The 16,298-nt window shown below is 51.2% G+C and overlaps 1 protein-coding gene across 3 annotated transcripts in view; it reads right to left on the bottom strand.

Annotated features, from left to right (window-relative positions):
- The window catches only part of GRID1 (glutamate ionotropic receptor delta type subunit 1), a 2,731,706-nt gene that overhangs the window by 835,641 nt on the left and 1,879,767 nt on the right, over nucleotides 1–16,298 (bottom strand). For all 3 annotated transcript variants that reach the window (XM_069240587.1, XM_069240588.1, XM_069240589.1), the window contains exon 6: nucleotides 15,147–15,320. In XM_069240587.1, coding sequence (XP_069096688.1) covers nucleotides 15,147–15,320 — 174 coding nt within the window. The remainder of the gene's footprint in view (nucleotides 1–15,146; nucleotides 15,321–16,298) is intronic.

Consider the following 16,298-nt stretch of genomic DNA (forward strand, 5'->3'; position numbering starts at 1 on the left):
CACCACACAGAAGTGGCTCAGGCAAACACAAGCACCACACTTCAACTCACAGGCACTCACACAAGCACCATCCCCATGCAGACACACCAACATCCAATGCCTCCACTGTGTCCCCTCCTCCTCCTCGTCCACCCCCCTCCCAGTAGCGTCTCCACTCACACCTGCATGCACTACATCCTCATCCACTACCTCCATCACCAACACGCTTATCACTACACGCCCCTCACTGGCAGTCACCACCCCGACATCCATGTGCATGTCTCCTGTGTCCTCTCCCACTGTGTCTGTGACCCCTCCTCCCAAAGTACACAAACGCAAGAACACACACACCCAACAGCCATCCAACTCACAACAGCATCCAGCCCATGCACCTGCACCCAAACACAGCAGACTGACACCTCCTACAACCACTCCCTCTTCCTCCACACCCAAACCTTCACCCTCTTCCTGCCCCAGTGTCCCCGAAGAAGCTTTTCCTTGCCAACATTGACCTATTCCCTATCCCTTCCCCCCCCCCCCGTCCTTCACCTCGGGTCAGGGCGGCCAGAACCCAGCCCAGCACCTCAGCCACCTAGTCCACGGCCACAGTGGTTTCTGCAGCTGTGAGAGGCTCCAAGGAGGCACCCGTCAGCCCAGCCAGTGTGCCACCAACACCTGCCAAGGCCAAGAAGGGTCCGCCACCTGGCAAGGGCAAGAAAGGGACAGCATCCAGCAAGGGGAAGGAGGCACAACCAGCCAGCAAGGCCAAGTCGAAGACTCCAGCTTGCAGAAGCAAGGAGGCACCACCATCTGCAAAGGGCAGCAAGGGGCACAGAACACCAGCAATGGCACCTCAGCCGTCCGAGGCTGCAGGTGAAGGCCTGCAGGCTACCACCACAACTGCCAGCACCGCCACCTGCACCGCGGACAGCACTGCTACCTGCACCGCCGCCAGCAGCATCACTGCCAGCAGCAGCTGCCCCAGTGGGCAGCCGTCCAAGGCTGCACGTTAAGGCCTGGAGGCTACCACCAAAACTGCCAGCACCGCTACCTGCACTGTAGCCAGCACCGCCACCTGCACCGCAGCCAGCACTGCCACCTGTCCCGCCGCCTGCAGCAGCACCACTGCCAGCAGCAGCAGCCCCAGTGGGCAGCCGTCCTAGGCTGCAGGTGAAGGCCTGGAGGCTACTACCACCACTGCCTGCACCGCCACCTTTAGCGCAACTGGCATACACTGAGAAGCCGTCACCACCGGAGAGCAGTGTGTAGTGGTGACTACATGGGCTGCAGTGCGTCCTGGCCACTGCAAAAGCTGTCATTGTGACAGCCAGATGAGAGACTGTGACCTTGCACTCCAAAACATCTGCATCACAGGGCACAATGCCCCCTCCAGAACTAGTGGAAGAAGTTATCCACTCAGCCCCTCCTTGCCAGGATGAAGCACACTGAGCACAATGCCCCCTCCAGAACCAGTGGAAGAAGCCATCCACTCAGCCCCTCCTTGCCAGGATGAAGCACACTGGGCACAATGCCCCCTCCAGAACTAGGGGAAGCCATCCACTTGGTTCACGCAAAAATGTGTTTTGAGTCAAAGAGGAGCTGCCCGGACTCAGAAGGGACCTGGGGGTCTCAACTCAGACTAAGGAAATAAAGGGGGCTCTCAGCACTAAAGAGAGCTCTCATAAGACCAGGCAGCACCCACGGGAGTCCCAGGATACAGGGATAAAGAAGTTGCAAAGTGAGGTCATCGCAGAAATACACAAAGGGATCCCACTCCACCGGAGAACAACTCAGGGAGCTGAGCATCGCAGGATAGAGTGCTGAGGACCTGAGCTATGCTGTGCATAAAGAACATTTGGAAGAAGTGCGCAGAAGCCCAAGGAGCTGCAGAAGATGCGATGCACAGGGGTACTGTCTGGCACAGGAAGGCAAGCCCTTACCCCCACTAATTTTGGACAGCTGAACCTTTGGACAGTCAGGATCACTGTGGTCTACCACCTGTGTTCCAGGGATAATGCTCATCAACAGGAGAGAAGTCCACGAGCACAGGTCATCGCTGCAGAGAGGTGCCTGCTGAAGCAGGGAAGTGACTGTCACTCCACGGGAGATTCCTTCGGTTCTTCTGGCGCAGGATGCAGACAGGCAGTCCTGAGAGCATGCACAACCTGGAAACTGTTGCAGTTGCTGGCTGGAGCTGAAGTTGCAGGTCACAGTAGCCTTCCAGGATACTTTGTTGCAGTTACAGCGGTTCCTGGAGCAGTCTGTGGTTTATCCGACAGTCCGAAGCTGAAGCAGAGGATGCAGAGGAGTTCTGGTGGAGTCTTGCAAATCAAATCTGAGAAAAAACCCAGAAGAAAGATCCTAAATTACCCTGAGAGGGGGATTGGCCACCTACCCAGGTATGCACCTATCAGGAGGCTCTGACATCACCTGCTGGCACTGGCCACACCTTGGAATCTAAGATGGCTAATGCCAGAGACACTCTGGAGGAGAAGTGGGCACCACCCCTGGGGTGGTGATGGACAGGGTAGTGGTCACTCCCTTCCCTTTGTCCAGTTCTGCACCAGATCAGGGACTGGGGGTCCCTGAACTGGTGTAGACTGGATTATGCAAGGAGGGCACCATTTGTGCCCTTCAAAGGGTTTCCAGAGGCTCTGGAAGGATATCCCTCCCATGCCTGTAACACCTGTTTCCAATGGGAGAGGGTGTAACACCCCTCTCCTAAAGGAAATGCATTGTTCTGCCTTCCTGGGATTGAGCTGCTCAATTGCCAGGAGGACAGAAACCTGTCTGTGAGGTGGCAGCAGCTGGGGCTGCAGTGGAAACCTCAGAGAGCTGGTTTGGCAGTACTGGGGGTCCATGGTGGAGCCCCCAGGATGCATTGAATTGGCCCCTCAATACCAGATTTGGATTGGGGGTTCAATATCACAATGTTAGACACCTCACATGGCCATATTCGGAGTTACAATTGTGAAGCTACATATATGTGTTGACATATATGTAGTGCACACTTATAATGGTGTCCCCGCACTCACGAAGTCTGGGAAATTGGTCCTGGACAATGTGGGGACATCTTTGCTAGTGCAAGGGTGCCCTCACACACAGTAACTTTGACCTAGCCTTCAGTAACTGAAGGTTAGACATATATGTGAATTATAAGTTACCTGGTGCAGTGTAAATGGTTTTGAAACAGTGTGTGCACTATTTCACTCAGGCTTGCAGTGGCAGTCCTGAAAGATTGTTTGCATGAGCTCCTTATGGGTGGTAAAATATATGCTGCAGCCCAAAAGGATCGCTTGGAACCCCAATGCCCTAGGTACCTAGGTATCATATACTAGGGACTTAAAAGGGGGTTCCTTCGGGGCGACTGGAACTTCGACGCACGGCCTCCCAAGCACAACGCCGCCCGACTTCCAGAGGGGAAATCGACGCGACGCCTGCCGTGAGACCAATAATTCCATGCACAGCCTCCCGGAACGACACGCAGCCGGAAAACAAGCCGAAGAATCCACGCACAGACCCCGGGACATCTGGTAATCCCGCGACCCACAGAAAGAGACTGTCCGCGCGCCGGTAAACGATGCACGATTTCCCCGTGTGAAAAATAACGATGCAAGTCCGTGTGTGCAGGGGAGAAATCGACGCACACATAATTTTTCTATGTATCTCTTCTTCTGCGGCCCTTTGCGGAGATTTTCCACTTTAAACCAGGTACTTTGTGCTTGAAAGAGACTGTTTGCTTTTTAAAGACTTAAGACACTTTGGGGGTGATTCTAAGCTTGGCGGGCAGCGGTAGCCGCCCGCCAAGCGGGAACCGCCAGAAGACCGTACCGCGGTCAAAAGACCGCAACGGTCATTCTGGGTTTCCCACTGGGCTGGCGGGCGACCGCCGAAAGTCCGCCCGCCAGCCCAGTGGGAAACACCCTTCCCACGAGGACGCCGGCTCAGAATGGAGCCGGCGGAGTGGGAAGGTGCGACGGGTGCAGTTGCACCCGTCGCAAATTTCAGTGTCTGCAAAGCAGACACTGAAATTCTTTGTGGGGCCCTCTTACGGGGGCCCCTGCAGTGCCCATGCCATTGGCATGGGTACTGCAGGGGCCCCCAGGGGCCCCAAGGCACCCCATACCGCCATCCTGTTCCCGGCGGGCGAACCGCCAGGAACAGGATGGCGGTATGCGGTGTCAGAATCCCCTTGGCGGCGCAGCAAGCTGCGCCGCCATGGCGGATTCCCATGGGCAGCGGAAAGTCGGCGGTACACCGCCGGCTTTCCGCTTCTGGCCGCGGCTGTACCGCCGTGGTCAGAATGCCCGGCGGTGCACCGCCAGCCTGTTGGCGGTGCTACCGCCAACCTCCGCCCTGGCGGTAATTACCGCCAGGGTCAGAATGACCCCCTTTATAACACTTTTCAGTGATATCTCTACAATTTCACATTGCATCTTTATTCGTTTTGACCTACAATTATCCTGATAAATATTATATATTTTTCTAAACACTGTGTGGTGTATTTTTGTGGTACTATATTGTGTTATTGTATGATTTATTGCACAAATACTTTACACATTGCCTTCTAAGTTAAGCCTGACTGCTCGTGCCAAGCTACCAGAGGGTGGGCACAGGATAATTTTGGATTGTGTGTGACTTACCCTGACTAGAGTGATGGTTCTTGCTTGGACAGAGGGTAACCTGACTGCCAACCAAAAACCCCATTTCTAAAAGCCATCATATGTGGAATGCTGCTATTCCTCAGGACGAAGGCATCCTGCACCGACCCAGGATACTTGGCAGTGACGTGGGAGAGGTACTGGTCAGCCAGGCACACCTTTTGCACATTCACTGAGTGGAAACTCTTCCGATTCCTGAAAACCTGCACATTCTGGCGGGGGCACAAATTCAACATGTATACCGTCAATCGCCCCAATAATGTTGGGCATATGTCCCATTGCATAGAATCCTGCCTTCACAGTGGCCAAATCTTCCACCTGAGGGAAAGCAATGTAGCTGCACATGTTTCACCATGGCAGACAAAACCCTTGCCAGCACGATTGAGAACATTGGCTGTGACATTCCTACTGCCAAACCCACTGTCACTTGGAATGAACCAGTTGTCAGGAAGTGGAGCACTGATAGAACCTGCACTAGAGGGGGATCTCAGTGGGATGACGGATAGCTGATATCAGATCATGCTCCAGTTGAGCAGATAGCTCTGTGACTGTGGCCATGTCCAGTCTATAGGTGAGTAGTATATGCCTCTCCTCCAGTGTAGCCAAGTCCACAAGGGGTCTGTACAGGGGGCCCTGTCTTGTCCTCCGATTCCTGCACAATGGTAGGTGTCTAAGGGACACAAGAGTGAGTAGGCTGTCACAGTTTAAACAACAGAACCACCACCCCATTGTACATAGAGCAGGAACGTGATGGGACATTGGGAATGACAATGTATGTGCAAACAATGGAAATGACGCAGTTCTTGATTATCTGAATACAGTCCACCACCATAAAATGTTGACCATCTGTCCTGTATGTAGGGACAGGTGGAAGTGAGGTAACTCCGCTGGCGTTGTGCATTATGGCAGAAGGAGGTTCTTGCACTGCCGTGCTGTTCCTCATTGGATAACATGGGGCTCTATGGAGTACAGTGGCAAATGGGGATCACAGGTGGCGGTGACGGTGTACACTGCCACGGACGTGACTGCTTTTTTCTGTCCCTAACCTCACTTGATTCCTGACTTTCCACAGGACAACACCTACACTGTGTGTGCTGCTGTGACCTGTGTCTGGATCCTGCCATGGCCGTGTGTCTAGGGAAAGGGCCCCTGCCTTCACTTCAGAGGAGCTGGAGCTTTTGGTGGATGGGGTCCTACCACAGTATGGGCAGCTGTATGGGCCTCCAGAGCAACAGGTGAGTACCCCTTAGGCACGGGCATGTGACAGGGTTGCATGGAGATGTGTGTGCAAGCATTGTGTCATTTGGGGGGGTTGTATGTCTGGTAGTAGTGTACATGGTGGGCGCTGAGTAATGTGTGCACCAATGGGGATGGAAGGGGATTTGTGGGCCATATGTGTGACAGGCTGGATTGTATGTGTAATGATGTCCTCATGTCTCTGTTTCCCCTGCAGGTCAGCGCGCATCAGAAGAAGGGATTGTGGCGTGCCATCGATAAGGATGTGCAGAACCTGGGGGCCCACAGCAGGCAGAGCACCCACTGTAGGAAGAGGTGGGAGGACCTGAGATGCTGGGCCCGGAACACCACAGAGGCCCAGCTGGGGATGGCCTCCCAACTACAGCAGGGTGCCCATTGGAACCTGACCCCCCCTTATGGCCCGCATACTGGCGGTGGCCTACCCAGACCTGGATGGGGGCTTGAGGGCATCACAACAGCCACAAGGGGGTGAGTACAGTGTGCGTTACAACTATGAATGGTAGGTGGCATGGTAACCTGGTGGTGGCTGTCACTTAGTGGGTGCCCCTCAATGCCAGCTCAGAGAACGCGGCATGATCCAGCTCAAGGGTAATGGGTGTATTGCTAAATCTGGTAACATAGCTAGGTAGCATACCATGTCAGACAGGGCGTAGGGGTCCCAGGAGGGGTGCAGTTGGCAGGGTTTGGCTCTCATCTTGCTGTGGTACCTAGCCAATGTAATGCCAGTGTAATGCATGGGACACAATCCTGATCCCTGTGTGTGACGGTAATGTGTATGCCATATGTGGTGTTGGTGCTGTAATTGACCCAGTGCTCCCTTTCTCTCTACCCCCCTTTTTTCTTCTGTCATCCTGTCCATGTGTGCATTAGCATCATCTAGCGGAGGAGCAGGGACACTGGCGACAGAGGGAGCTGCATCCCACAGGACCCAGGAGGCAAAGTCCACTGACGGCGAGGGGACCAGTGGGACGGAGGGCGAGGGGAGCACCATGGCGGAGACAGGAGGTGACAACACTGACTCAGATACCTCCTTCGATGGAAGCTCCCTTGTGGTGGCGGACACCTCTGGGACCACCCCAGCTACAGGTACAGCCACCACCCCCGTACCAGCACCTCCCTTCCAGTAGCCCCTCACCGAGATGCACGTGCCCGGCCATCCAGGAGGGTGGGCATCTCCTTCGCCCCACGCACCTCAGGCCTTGCCCCAGGGAGCCCTGCTGCCCTGAGTAAGGAGGCTATTGACCTCCTGAGAACCATCTCTGTAGGGCAGTCAACCATTGTGAATACCATCAAGGGGCTGGCATTTCAGATGCAGCAAAGCAATACATTCCTGGAGGGCATTCACAGTGTGTTGGCGGCCCAACAGAGATCGTTCAAGGCTATGGCCTCGTCTCTGATGGCAGCCATTGTCCCTGTTCCTACCTTCCCCCCCTCCAACTACCACTTCCCCCAGGGGCCCCACGGCACCCCATACCGCCATCCTGTTCCCGGCGGGCGAACCGCCAGGAACAGGATGGCGGTATGCGGTGTCAGAATCCCCTTGGCGGCGCAGCAAGCTGCGCCGCCATGGCGGATTCCCATGGATAGCGGAAAGTCGGCGGTACACCGCCGGCTTTCCGCTTCTGGCCGCGGCTGTACCGCCGTGGTCAGAATGCCCGGCGGTGCACCGCCAGCCTGTTGGCGGTGCTACCGCCAACCTCCGCCCTGGCGGTAATTACCGCCAGGGTCAGAATGACCCCCTTTATAACACTTTTCAGTGATATCTCTACAATTTCACATTGCATCTTTATTCGTTTTGACCTACAATTATCCTGATAAATATTATATATTTCTCTAAACACTGTGTGGTGTATTTTTGTGGTGCTATATTGTGTTATTGTATGATTTATTGCACAAATACTTTACACATTGCCTTCTAAGTTAAGCCTGACTGCTCGTGCCAAGCTAACAGAGGGTGGGCACAGGATAATTTTGGATTGTGTGTGACTTACCCTGACTAGAGTGATGGTTCTTGCTTGGACAGAGGGTAACCTGACTGCCAACCAAAAACCCCATTTCTAAAAGCCATCATATGTGGAATGCTGCTATTCCTCAGGACGAAGGCATCCTGCACCGACCCAGGATACTTGGCAGTGACGTGGGAGAGGTACTGGTCAGCCAGGCACACCTTTTGCACATTCACTGAGTGGAAACTCTTCCGATTCCTGAAAACCTGCACATTCTGGCGGGGGCACAAATTCAACATGTATACCGTCAATCGCCCCAATAATGTTGGGCATATGTCCCATTGCATAGAATTCTGCCTTCACAGTGGCCAAATCTTCCACCTGAGGGAAAGCAATGTAGCTGCACATGTTTCACCATGGCAGACAAAACCCTTGCCAGCACGATTGAGAACATTGGCTGTGACATTCCTACTGCCAAACCCACTGTCACTTGGAATGAACCAGTTGTCAGGAAGTGGAGCACTGATAGAACCTGCACTAGAGGGGGATCTCAGTGGGATGACGGATAGCTGATATCAGATCATGCTCCAGTTGAGCAGATAGCTCTGTGACTGTGGCCATGTCCAGTCTATAGGTGAGTAGTATATGCCTCTCCTCCAGTGTAGCCAAGTCCACAAGGGGTCTGTACAGGGGGCCTTGTCTTGTCCTCCGATTCCTGCACAATGGTAGGTGTCTAAGGGACACAAGAGTGAGTAGGCTGTCACAGTTTAAACAACAGAACCACCACCCCATTGTACATAGAGCAGGAACGTGATGGGACATTGGGAATGACAATGTATGTGCAAACAATGGAAATGACGCAGTTCTTGATTATCTGAATACAGTCCACCACCATAAAATGTTGACCATCTGTCCTGTATGTAGGGACAGGTGGAAGTGAGGTAACTCCGCTGGCGTTGTGCATTATGGCAGAAGGAGGTTCTTGCACTGCCGTGCTGTTCCTCATTGGATAACATGGGGCTCTATGGAGTACAGTGGCAAATGGGGATCACAGGTGGCGGTGACGGTGTACACTGCCACGGACGTGACTGCCTTTTTCTGTCCCTAACCTCACTTGATTCCTGACTTTCCACAGGACAACACCTACACTGTGTGTGCTGCTGTGACCTGTGTCTGGATCCTGCCATGGCCATGTGTCTGGGGAAAGGGCCCCTGCCTTCACTTCAGAGGAGTTGGAGCTTTTGGTGGATGGGGTCCTACCACAGTATGGGCAGCTGTATGGGCCTCCAGAGCAACAGGTGAGTACCCCTTAGGCACGTGCATGTGACAGGGTTGCATGGAGATGTGTGTGCAAGCATTGTGTCATTTGGGGGGGTTGTATGTCTGGTAGTAGTGTACATGGTGGGCGCTGAGTAATGTGTGCACCAATGGGGATGGAAGGGGATTTGTGGGCCATATGTGTGACAGGCTGGATTGTATGTGTAATGATGTCCTCATGTCTCTGTTTCCCCTGCAGGTCAGCGCGCATCAGAAGAAGGGATTGTGGCGTGCCATCGCTAAGGATGTGCAGAACCTGGGGGCCAACAGCAGGCAGAGCACCCACTGTAGGAAGAGGTGGGAGGACCTGAGATGCTGGGCCCGGAACACCACAGAGGCCCAGCTGGGGATGGCCTCCCAACTACAGCAGGGTGCCCATTGGAACCTGACCCCCCCTTATGGCCCGCATACTGGCGGTGGCCTACCCAGACCTGGATGGGGGCTTGAGGGCATCACAACAGCCACAAGGGGGTGAGTACAGTGTGCGTTACAACTATGAATGGTAGGTGGCATGGTAACCTGGTGGTGGCTGTCACTTAGTGGGTGCCCCTCAATGCCAGCTCAGAGAACGCGGCATGATCCAGCTCAAGGGTAATGGGTGTATTGCTAAATCTGGTAACATAGCTAGGTAGCATACCATGTCAGACAGGGCGTAGGGGTCCCAGGAGGGGTGCAGTTGGCGGGGTTTGGCTCTCATCTTGCTGTGGTACCTAGCCAATGTAATGCCAGTGTAATGCATGGGACACAATCCTGATCCCTGTGTGTGACGGTAATGTGTATGCCATATGTGGTGTTGGTGCTGTAATTGACCCAGTGCTCCCTTTCTCTCTACCCCCCTTTTTTCTTCTGTCATCCTGTCCATGTGTGCATTAGCATCATCTAGCGGAGGAGCAGGGACACTGGCGACAGAGGGAGCTGCATCCCACAGGACCCAGGAGGCAAAGTCCACTGACGGCGAGGGGACCAGTGGGACGGAGGGCGAGGGGAGCACCATGGCGGAGACAGGAGGTGACAACACTGACTCAGATACCTCCTTCGATGGAAGCTCCCTTGTGGTGGCGGACACCTCTGGGACCACCCCAGCTACAGGTACAGCCACCACCCCCGTACCAGCACCTCCCTTCCAGTAGCCCCTCACCGAGATGCACGTGCCCGGCCATCCAGGAGGGTGGGCATCTCCTTCGCCCCACGCACCTCAGGCCTTGCCCCAGGGAGCCCTGCTGCCCTGATAAGGAGGCTATTGACCTCCTGAGAACCATCTCTGTAGGGCAGTCAACCATTGTGAATACCATCAAGGGGCTGGCATTTCAGATGCAGCAAAGCAATACATTCCTGGAGGGCATTCACAGTGTGTTGGCGGCCCAACAGAGATCGTTCAAGGCTATGGCCTCGTCTCTGATGGCAGCCATTGTCCCTGTTCCTACCTTCCCCCCCTCCAACTACCACTTCCCCCAGGGGCCCCACGGCACCCCATACCGCCATCCTGTTCCCGGCGGGCGAACCGCCAGGAACAGGATGGCGGTATGCGGTGTCAGAATCCCCTTGGCGGCGCAGCAAGCTGCGCCGCCATGGCGGATTCCCATGGGCAGCGGAAAGTCGGCGGTACACCGCCGGCTTTCCGCTTCTGGCCGCGGCTGTACCGCCGTGGTCAGAATGCCCGGCGGTGCACCGCCAGCCTGTTGGCGGTGCTACCGCCAACCTCCGCCCTGGCGGTAATTACCGCCAGGGTCAGAATGACCCCCTATATAACACTTTTCAGTGATATCTCTACAATTTCACATTGCATCTTTATTCGTTTTGACCTACAATTATCCTGATAAATATTACATATTTTTCTAAACACTGTGTGGTGTATTTTTGTGGTGCTATATTGTGTTATTGTATGATTTATTGCACAAATACTTTACACATTGCCTTCTAAGTTAAGCCTGACTGCTTGTGCCAAGCTACCAGAGGGTGGGCACAGGATAATTTTGGATTGTGTGTGACTTACCCTGACTAGAGTGATGGTTCTTGCTTGGACAGAGGGTAACCTGATGGCAGCCATTGTCCCTGTTCCTACCTTCCCCCCTCCAACTACCACTTCCCTGTCCCAATCTCCTCAACCCTGACCCATCCCATGCACACCTACAGACAAGCATGCACACAAACCATCACATAAGAGTGGCAGAAACACAGGCAGCACACTTCAGGCCACAAGCACTCACACAAACAACAGACAGTTTCACACACAACAACATCCACTGCCTCCACTGTCTCCCCCTCCTCCTCCTTCTCCTCCTCCGTCACTGTCACATCTGTACTCACACCTGCTTGCACTGCAAAAACAGCCACCACCACCATCACCACACCAAGCAGCACACACACCTCACTTGCAGACACCTCCACAATATCCATCCACGCATCCCGTGTCCTCTCCCGCCCTGTTTGACCCACACCTCCTAGGAGACACAAATGCACGCACAAAGACACCCAACAGTCATCCACCTCACATTAGCACACTGCCCATGCATCTGTACCCAAGTCCAGCAGACATACACCTCCAATAACCACTTCCTCAACCTCCACTTCCATCCCTCCTACCTCATCCCGCCCCACCTTCCCTAAGAAGCTTTTCCTTGCCCAACTTGACCTCTTCCCTCCCCCCTCCATCACCGCCGTCCTGCCCGTAAGAGCAGGGTCCCAACGACCCAACCCAGAACCTCAGCCAAACGGTCCACAGGGACAGTGGAGGCAACTCCTAGTCGTGGAGGCAAGAGAGGGAAGGATCCCACTCCACCACCCAAGAGAGGGAAGGATCCCACACTACCAGCCAGGAAAGGGAAGGATCCCACTCCACCAGCCAGGAAAGGGAAGGATCCCACTCTACCAATTAAGAGGTGCAAGACCTCACCTCCGTCTGGGACACAGCAGCCTTCATCTGAGCCTGGGACACAGCAACCCTCACCTCAAGCTGGGACACAGCAGTCCTCACCTCAGGCTGAGACACAGAAGCCCTCACTTCAGGCTGAAACACAGCAGCCCTCACCTCAAGCGTGGACCCAGCAGCCCTCACCTCAGTCTGGGACACACCAGCCCTCACCTCCAGCAGAGGAGAGGTACGCCACCCCCAGGGGCTGTTGTACAAGGAGCCCCATCCAGAACCAGTGTGCATGTTCCCCACCTCAGAGACTGTGACCTTGCACTCGCCAGCATAGGAACATGGGCATGGAGCCCCATCCAGAACAAGTGGGCAAGTCCCCCACCTCCAAGTCTGTGACCTTGCACTCCCCAGCTAATTGTAATGGTCATGGAGCCCCCTCCAGAACCAGTGGGCAAGTCCCCCACCTCAGAGACTGTGACCTTGTTCTCCTCAGCTAATTGTAATGGGCATGGAGCCCCTCCAGACCAAGTGGGCAAGTCCCCCAACTCAGAGACTGTGACCTTGCACTCCCCAGCTAATTGTAATGGGCATGGAGCCCCCTCCAGAACCAGTGGGCTTCTCCCTGAGGTGCCTGGCCATTCCCACCATGATGTCCCTGCACAGTGTAGTGCAGATTACGTCAGGGAAAGAGTTGGGGCTTGGACTTTGCCCTGTGGCCATGTGTGCCTTTTGTACTTTGGACTGGCCATTGGCCCTTTTTGCTCAGTGATCATGTGTATTTTGTCATATGGACAATATGGTGGCTGTTTTCATCCAATTACACTTTTCTCTTCTGGAATGCTGTAGTCCTTGCGTTATTATGACGTGGGTCTGGGACATTGTTTTTCCTCTGCAGCTGGTTGTGTGTATGGTGTGTATGAATGGTGGGTGTTGTGTGTATGTGTGTCACTCTCCTTTTCCTCCCTCCCTCCCTTGTGTGCTACATGGCTGTACTCACCGTTGTCGTCTCGTCAGCGTTGGTGTTCCAGGTGGAGCATGGCACAGAAGAGCATCGAAAAGACTTGAAGTTCCGGCTCCATGGCAGCCTTGTTCTTCTCTGTGTCTCCGAGGGTGAGTCTCTCGTCTTCTGTGTTCTGTTTCCACCAGGCTTTTGATGGCGTTGGTACCGCCCCAGAACTCCTGGCAGTGTGGTATGTCATAATATGGTGGACGGTACCTTGTCTTCCGCCTGGCTGTTGATGGCTACCGCCATGGTCAGTGGTGTTTACACCCTGGCGGTTGGTATGGTACATTGGCTGTCTATTGGAGTTATCACCTCCATCGTCATAATTTGCCGGTAATTACCGCCAGCCTGTTGGCGGTATCACCACCACTTTATCACTCACCACCAATGTCATAATGACCACCATTGTCCTCAAGTGTACTTGAGTGTAAAGACAAATGTTCTGATGCCCTGCAAAGTCATCCTGTAATCTGCAGATATTAATTTAACAAGCTGCACTCTATGACAAGACATTCACTTTCATTTCATATCATTTAAATTGTTATTGTTTGATTACTTAAAATCATACAGTGCCTATAAACCCAGTCAGTAAAACAAAGACTTTAGTTCTATACTACAGTAATAGTCACAGATATTAGGTCATATGATGAACATTGAAATCCTTAAAATGCGATTAATAATCATTTTAATACCATAATATAAATTTGAAAATACGATTAATAATAATTTTGACACCATAATTTAAATGTGAAAAGTTGGCCTAGTGAGATATAGCTAGAGCTAAACAATAGAGCACAATTTCATTACAGAATGTTTATTTTTTTTAGTGTGATGAATCAAACTGTGGGCATAAGCAAATATGCGGTGTTTAGGACTCAGTCCCCTATCTACAAAAACACTCTTGTTAGTAAAATAGACTTAACATCTACTCTCAGTAGCCAGATTAGGAGATTCACTAAACATAAATGTGCCCATTTCGATTAGTGGCTTTGTTCCTAATTTCATAGGGTCCGATCTACAAGTGTCCAAAAGCAGCTCATATTAATTTTTCTCTCTATCGTCCTTAACATATTCACAGTGCATGGTCTTAAAGTTCGTTTTCAGAGTGGCTCTAAATTCCAAAAGTGAACTGGTATTTACTCATTCAGCTACGACTTCTATCTTTGCCTGTCTCTGATTTAGGTATTTTGCCCTTTGATTATATAAAACCTTGTGTTGAGCAGTAACATCAGACCTGAAGATTTGTTCTAGGGATTGCATACTGGAATTCTTTGATTGGTTGGGTTTCCTTGGCAAATTAAATAAAGGCCTACATACAATACATTCATCCATATCCTGAATTGTACATGCCATTCTAGGAAAGACCTTAAGTCCATATGTTAGGGTGGACCTAACTTTTGCCCGAGCTACTTCTAAAACCAGTCAAGAGAATATACAGGAATATTATGATGTACAAACTTCAGACCAAAAGCTAAAGCCAGACCTGAAGAAGAAAGAGTTGACATCGGACTCTTAGTGGTAGCTGAGACGTCAAACCATAACGGGATGGAGGAATTCCCACTTCATTGCCATCCAGCCACTAGAAGCCTTGCATCTTATGCCTTTCAGCAAAATATACAACTTTAGTTGTCTTTACATTATCACTTGTTGATTAAATTGTACTTTGATAATGTAGTGAGCGTTCTATGTATGCCCACAATGGTTAGATCTAAGATGACTTTATAATCAAGATATTGTAGCATTGAGATGTGTGAGGCTCTCATCCTGTGCAGAAAGGACTGGACCGCACTCAATGCTAGCCCAGCTTCTCACATGTAAAGGCTGCAAAGCATGGGAAAAGGGATCGTCTACCCTACAGAACCTACGAATAATGTAGATTTTATGATAGGGAGAGTTACCAGAGCTAAGAAACGTTTTCTCTGAGCTACACAGAATTACACAATATAAACAAGTCAGATAAACATTGTTAAGTCTCAGGGTCCTTGTTTCCTGGACCTTAGTTAAACACTATGACACCTATCCTACTCTAAATTTCGTACAGTTTTACACCACTATTATAGGTGTTACGTTTGGTTGATGAGCAGACATATGGAGATGTCCTGTTGTTCTGTTGAACTAACCTGTAACATTTGCAAATAACCTTCTTGTGGATCACACAGTAGTGAAGAAATCCGATGGTTATTCCTCATGCATCTTAAGCTGTTGTCTCTTGTTGAAGGGAAAATCTGTCGGATTACTGTCATCCTCCCAAGAGCACTGTGCACCAATTCCACTATTTCCGCATCACTGATCTCCTATAGGAGAAAAGAGAAATTTGACATTTAACGTTCCTGCATATGCATAATGAGATTGATTAAGTCAGGTAACTCAGTAACAAACATGATTTCCAAAAAGCCCTTAGAGGTAAATAAAAATAAGTCACACAAGTGCATCTGATAATATAGAGGATGAAAAATTCAACAACAGTGATGCACACTACTCTATGAGTGAAGGGGTTGTTATACAGACATTGTTATATCAGCTATTTTAATAACATATAGGTACCCTGGACTATGTCACAATAAAACATAGGAACGTTGTAAATCATTTGAAGGCAATAGTAGAGTATTAATAAGGGCTTACATAAGCCTCCTGATCCAAAATTTGATTGCTTCTCATTCTGTCTATTACGGTTTCATTTTGAACATTTAGGCCTCAATAGGCTACATTTTATAGGAGTGTGGATCATTGTGCAGAAGAAGGGAGCTATCACAAATATTTTTTTAGTCCTCATGGATTTACTGTCATCATCTGACATATCTTTTTACTAGAAGGACAAATACAAGAGAGAGAATAAAGGGCACATGGAGTCAGTAGGCCCAGGGACCTGACTATGAGTATGTCATTGGATTATTATTTGGCATGAGTGTCTAACCACCTCAAGGAATAATCACAACCTTTGTCAGGGTGAACCCTCAAAGACACTAAATAAATCTGAGCTCAAACAGCTGGTAGCCATGGCGGGGATCAGAAAGGCTTAACTTAGGACAAAGGGCAAGGTGTAAACTATTTACACAGTTCCAAATAGTAATAAAGTTGAATTGCAAAACAATCAAAATCCCAAACAAATTTAGAAACAGAAACATGTAATGAATAAAATGACATAAATCCAATAAGGCGAGCCAGAAATATGAATTTTTAAAATTGTACGTGGAAATAATGGCAAGAAGCATAAAGTGCCAATGATTGTCAATGGTTTCTGTACACCGGGACCAAGGCAAAATTTGATGTTG

The sequence above is a fragment of the Pleurodeles waltl genome, chromosome 6, assembly GCF_031143425.1.
Source record: "Pleurodeles waltl isolate 20211129_DDA chromosome 6, aPleWal1.hap1.20221129, whole genome shotgun sequence".
Classification (NCBI taxonomy): Eukaryota; Metazoa; Chordata; class Amphibia; order Caudata; family Salamandridae; genus Pleurodeles; species Pleurodeles waltl.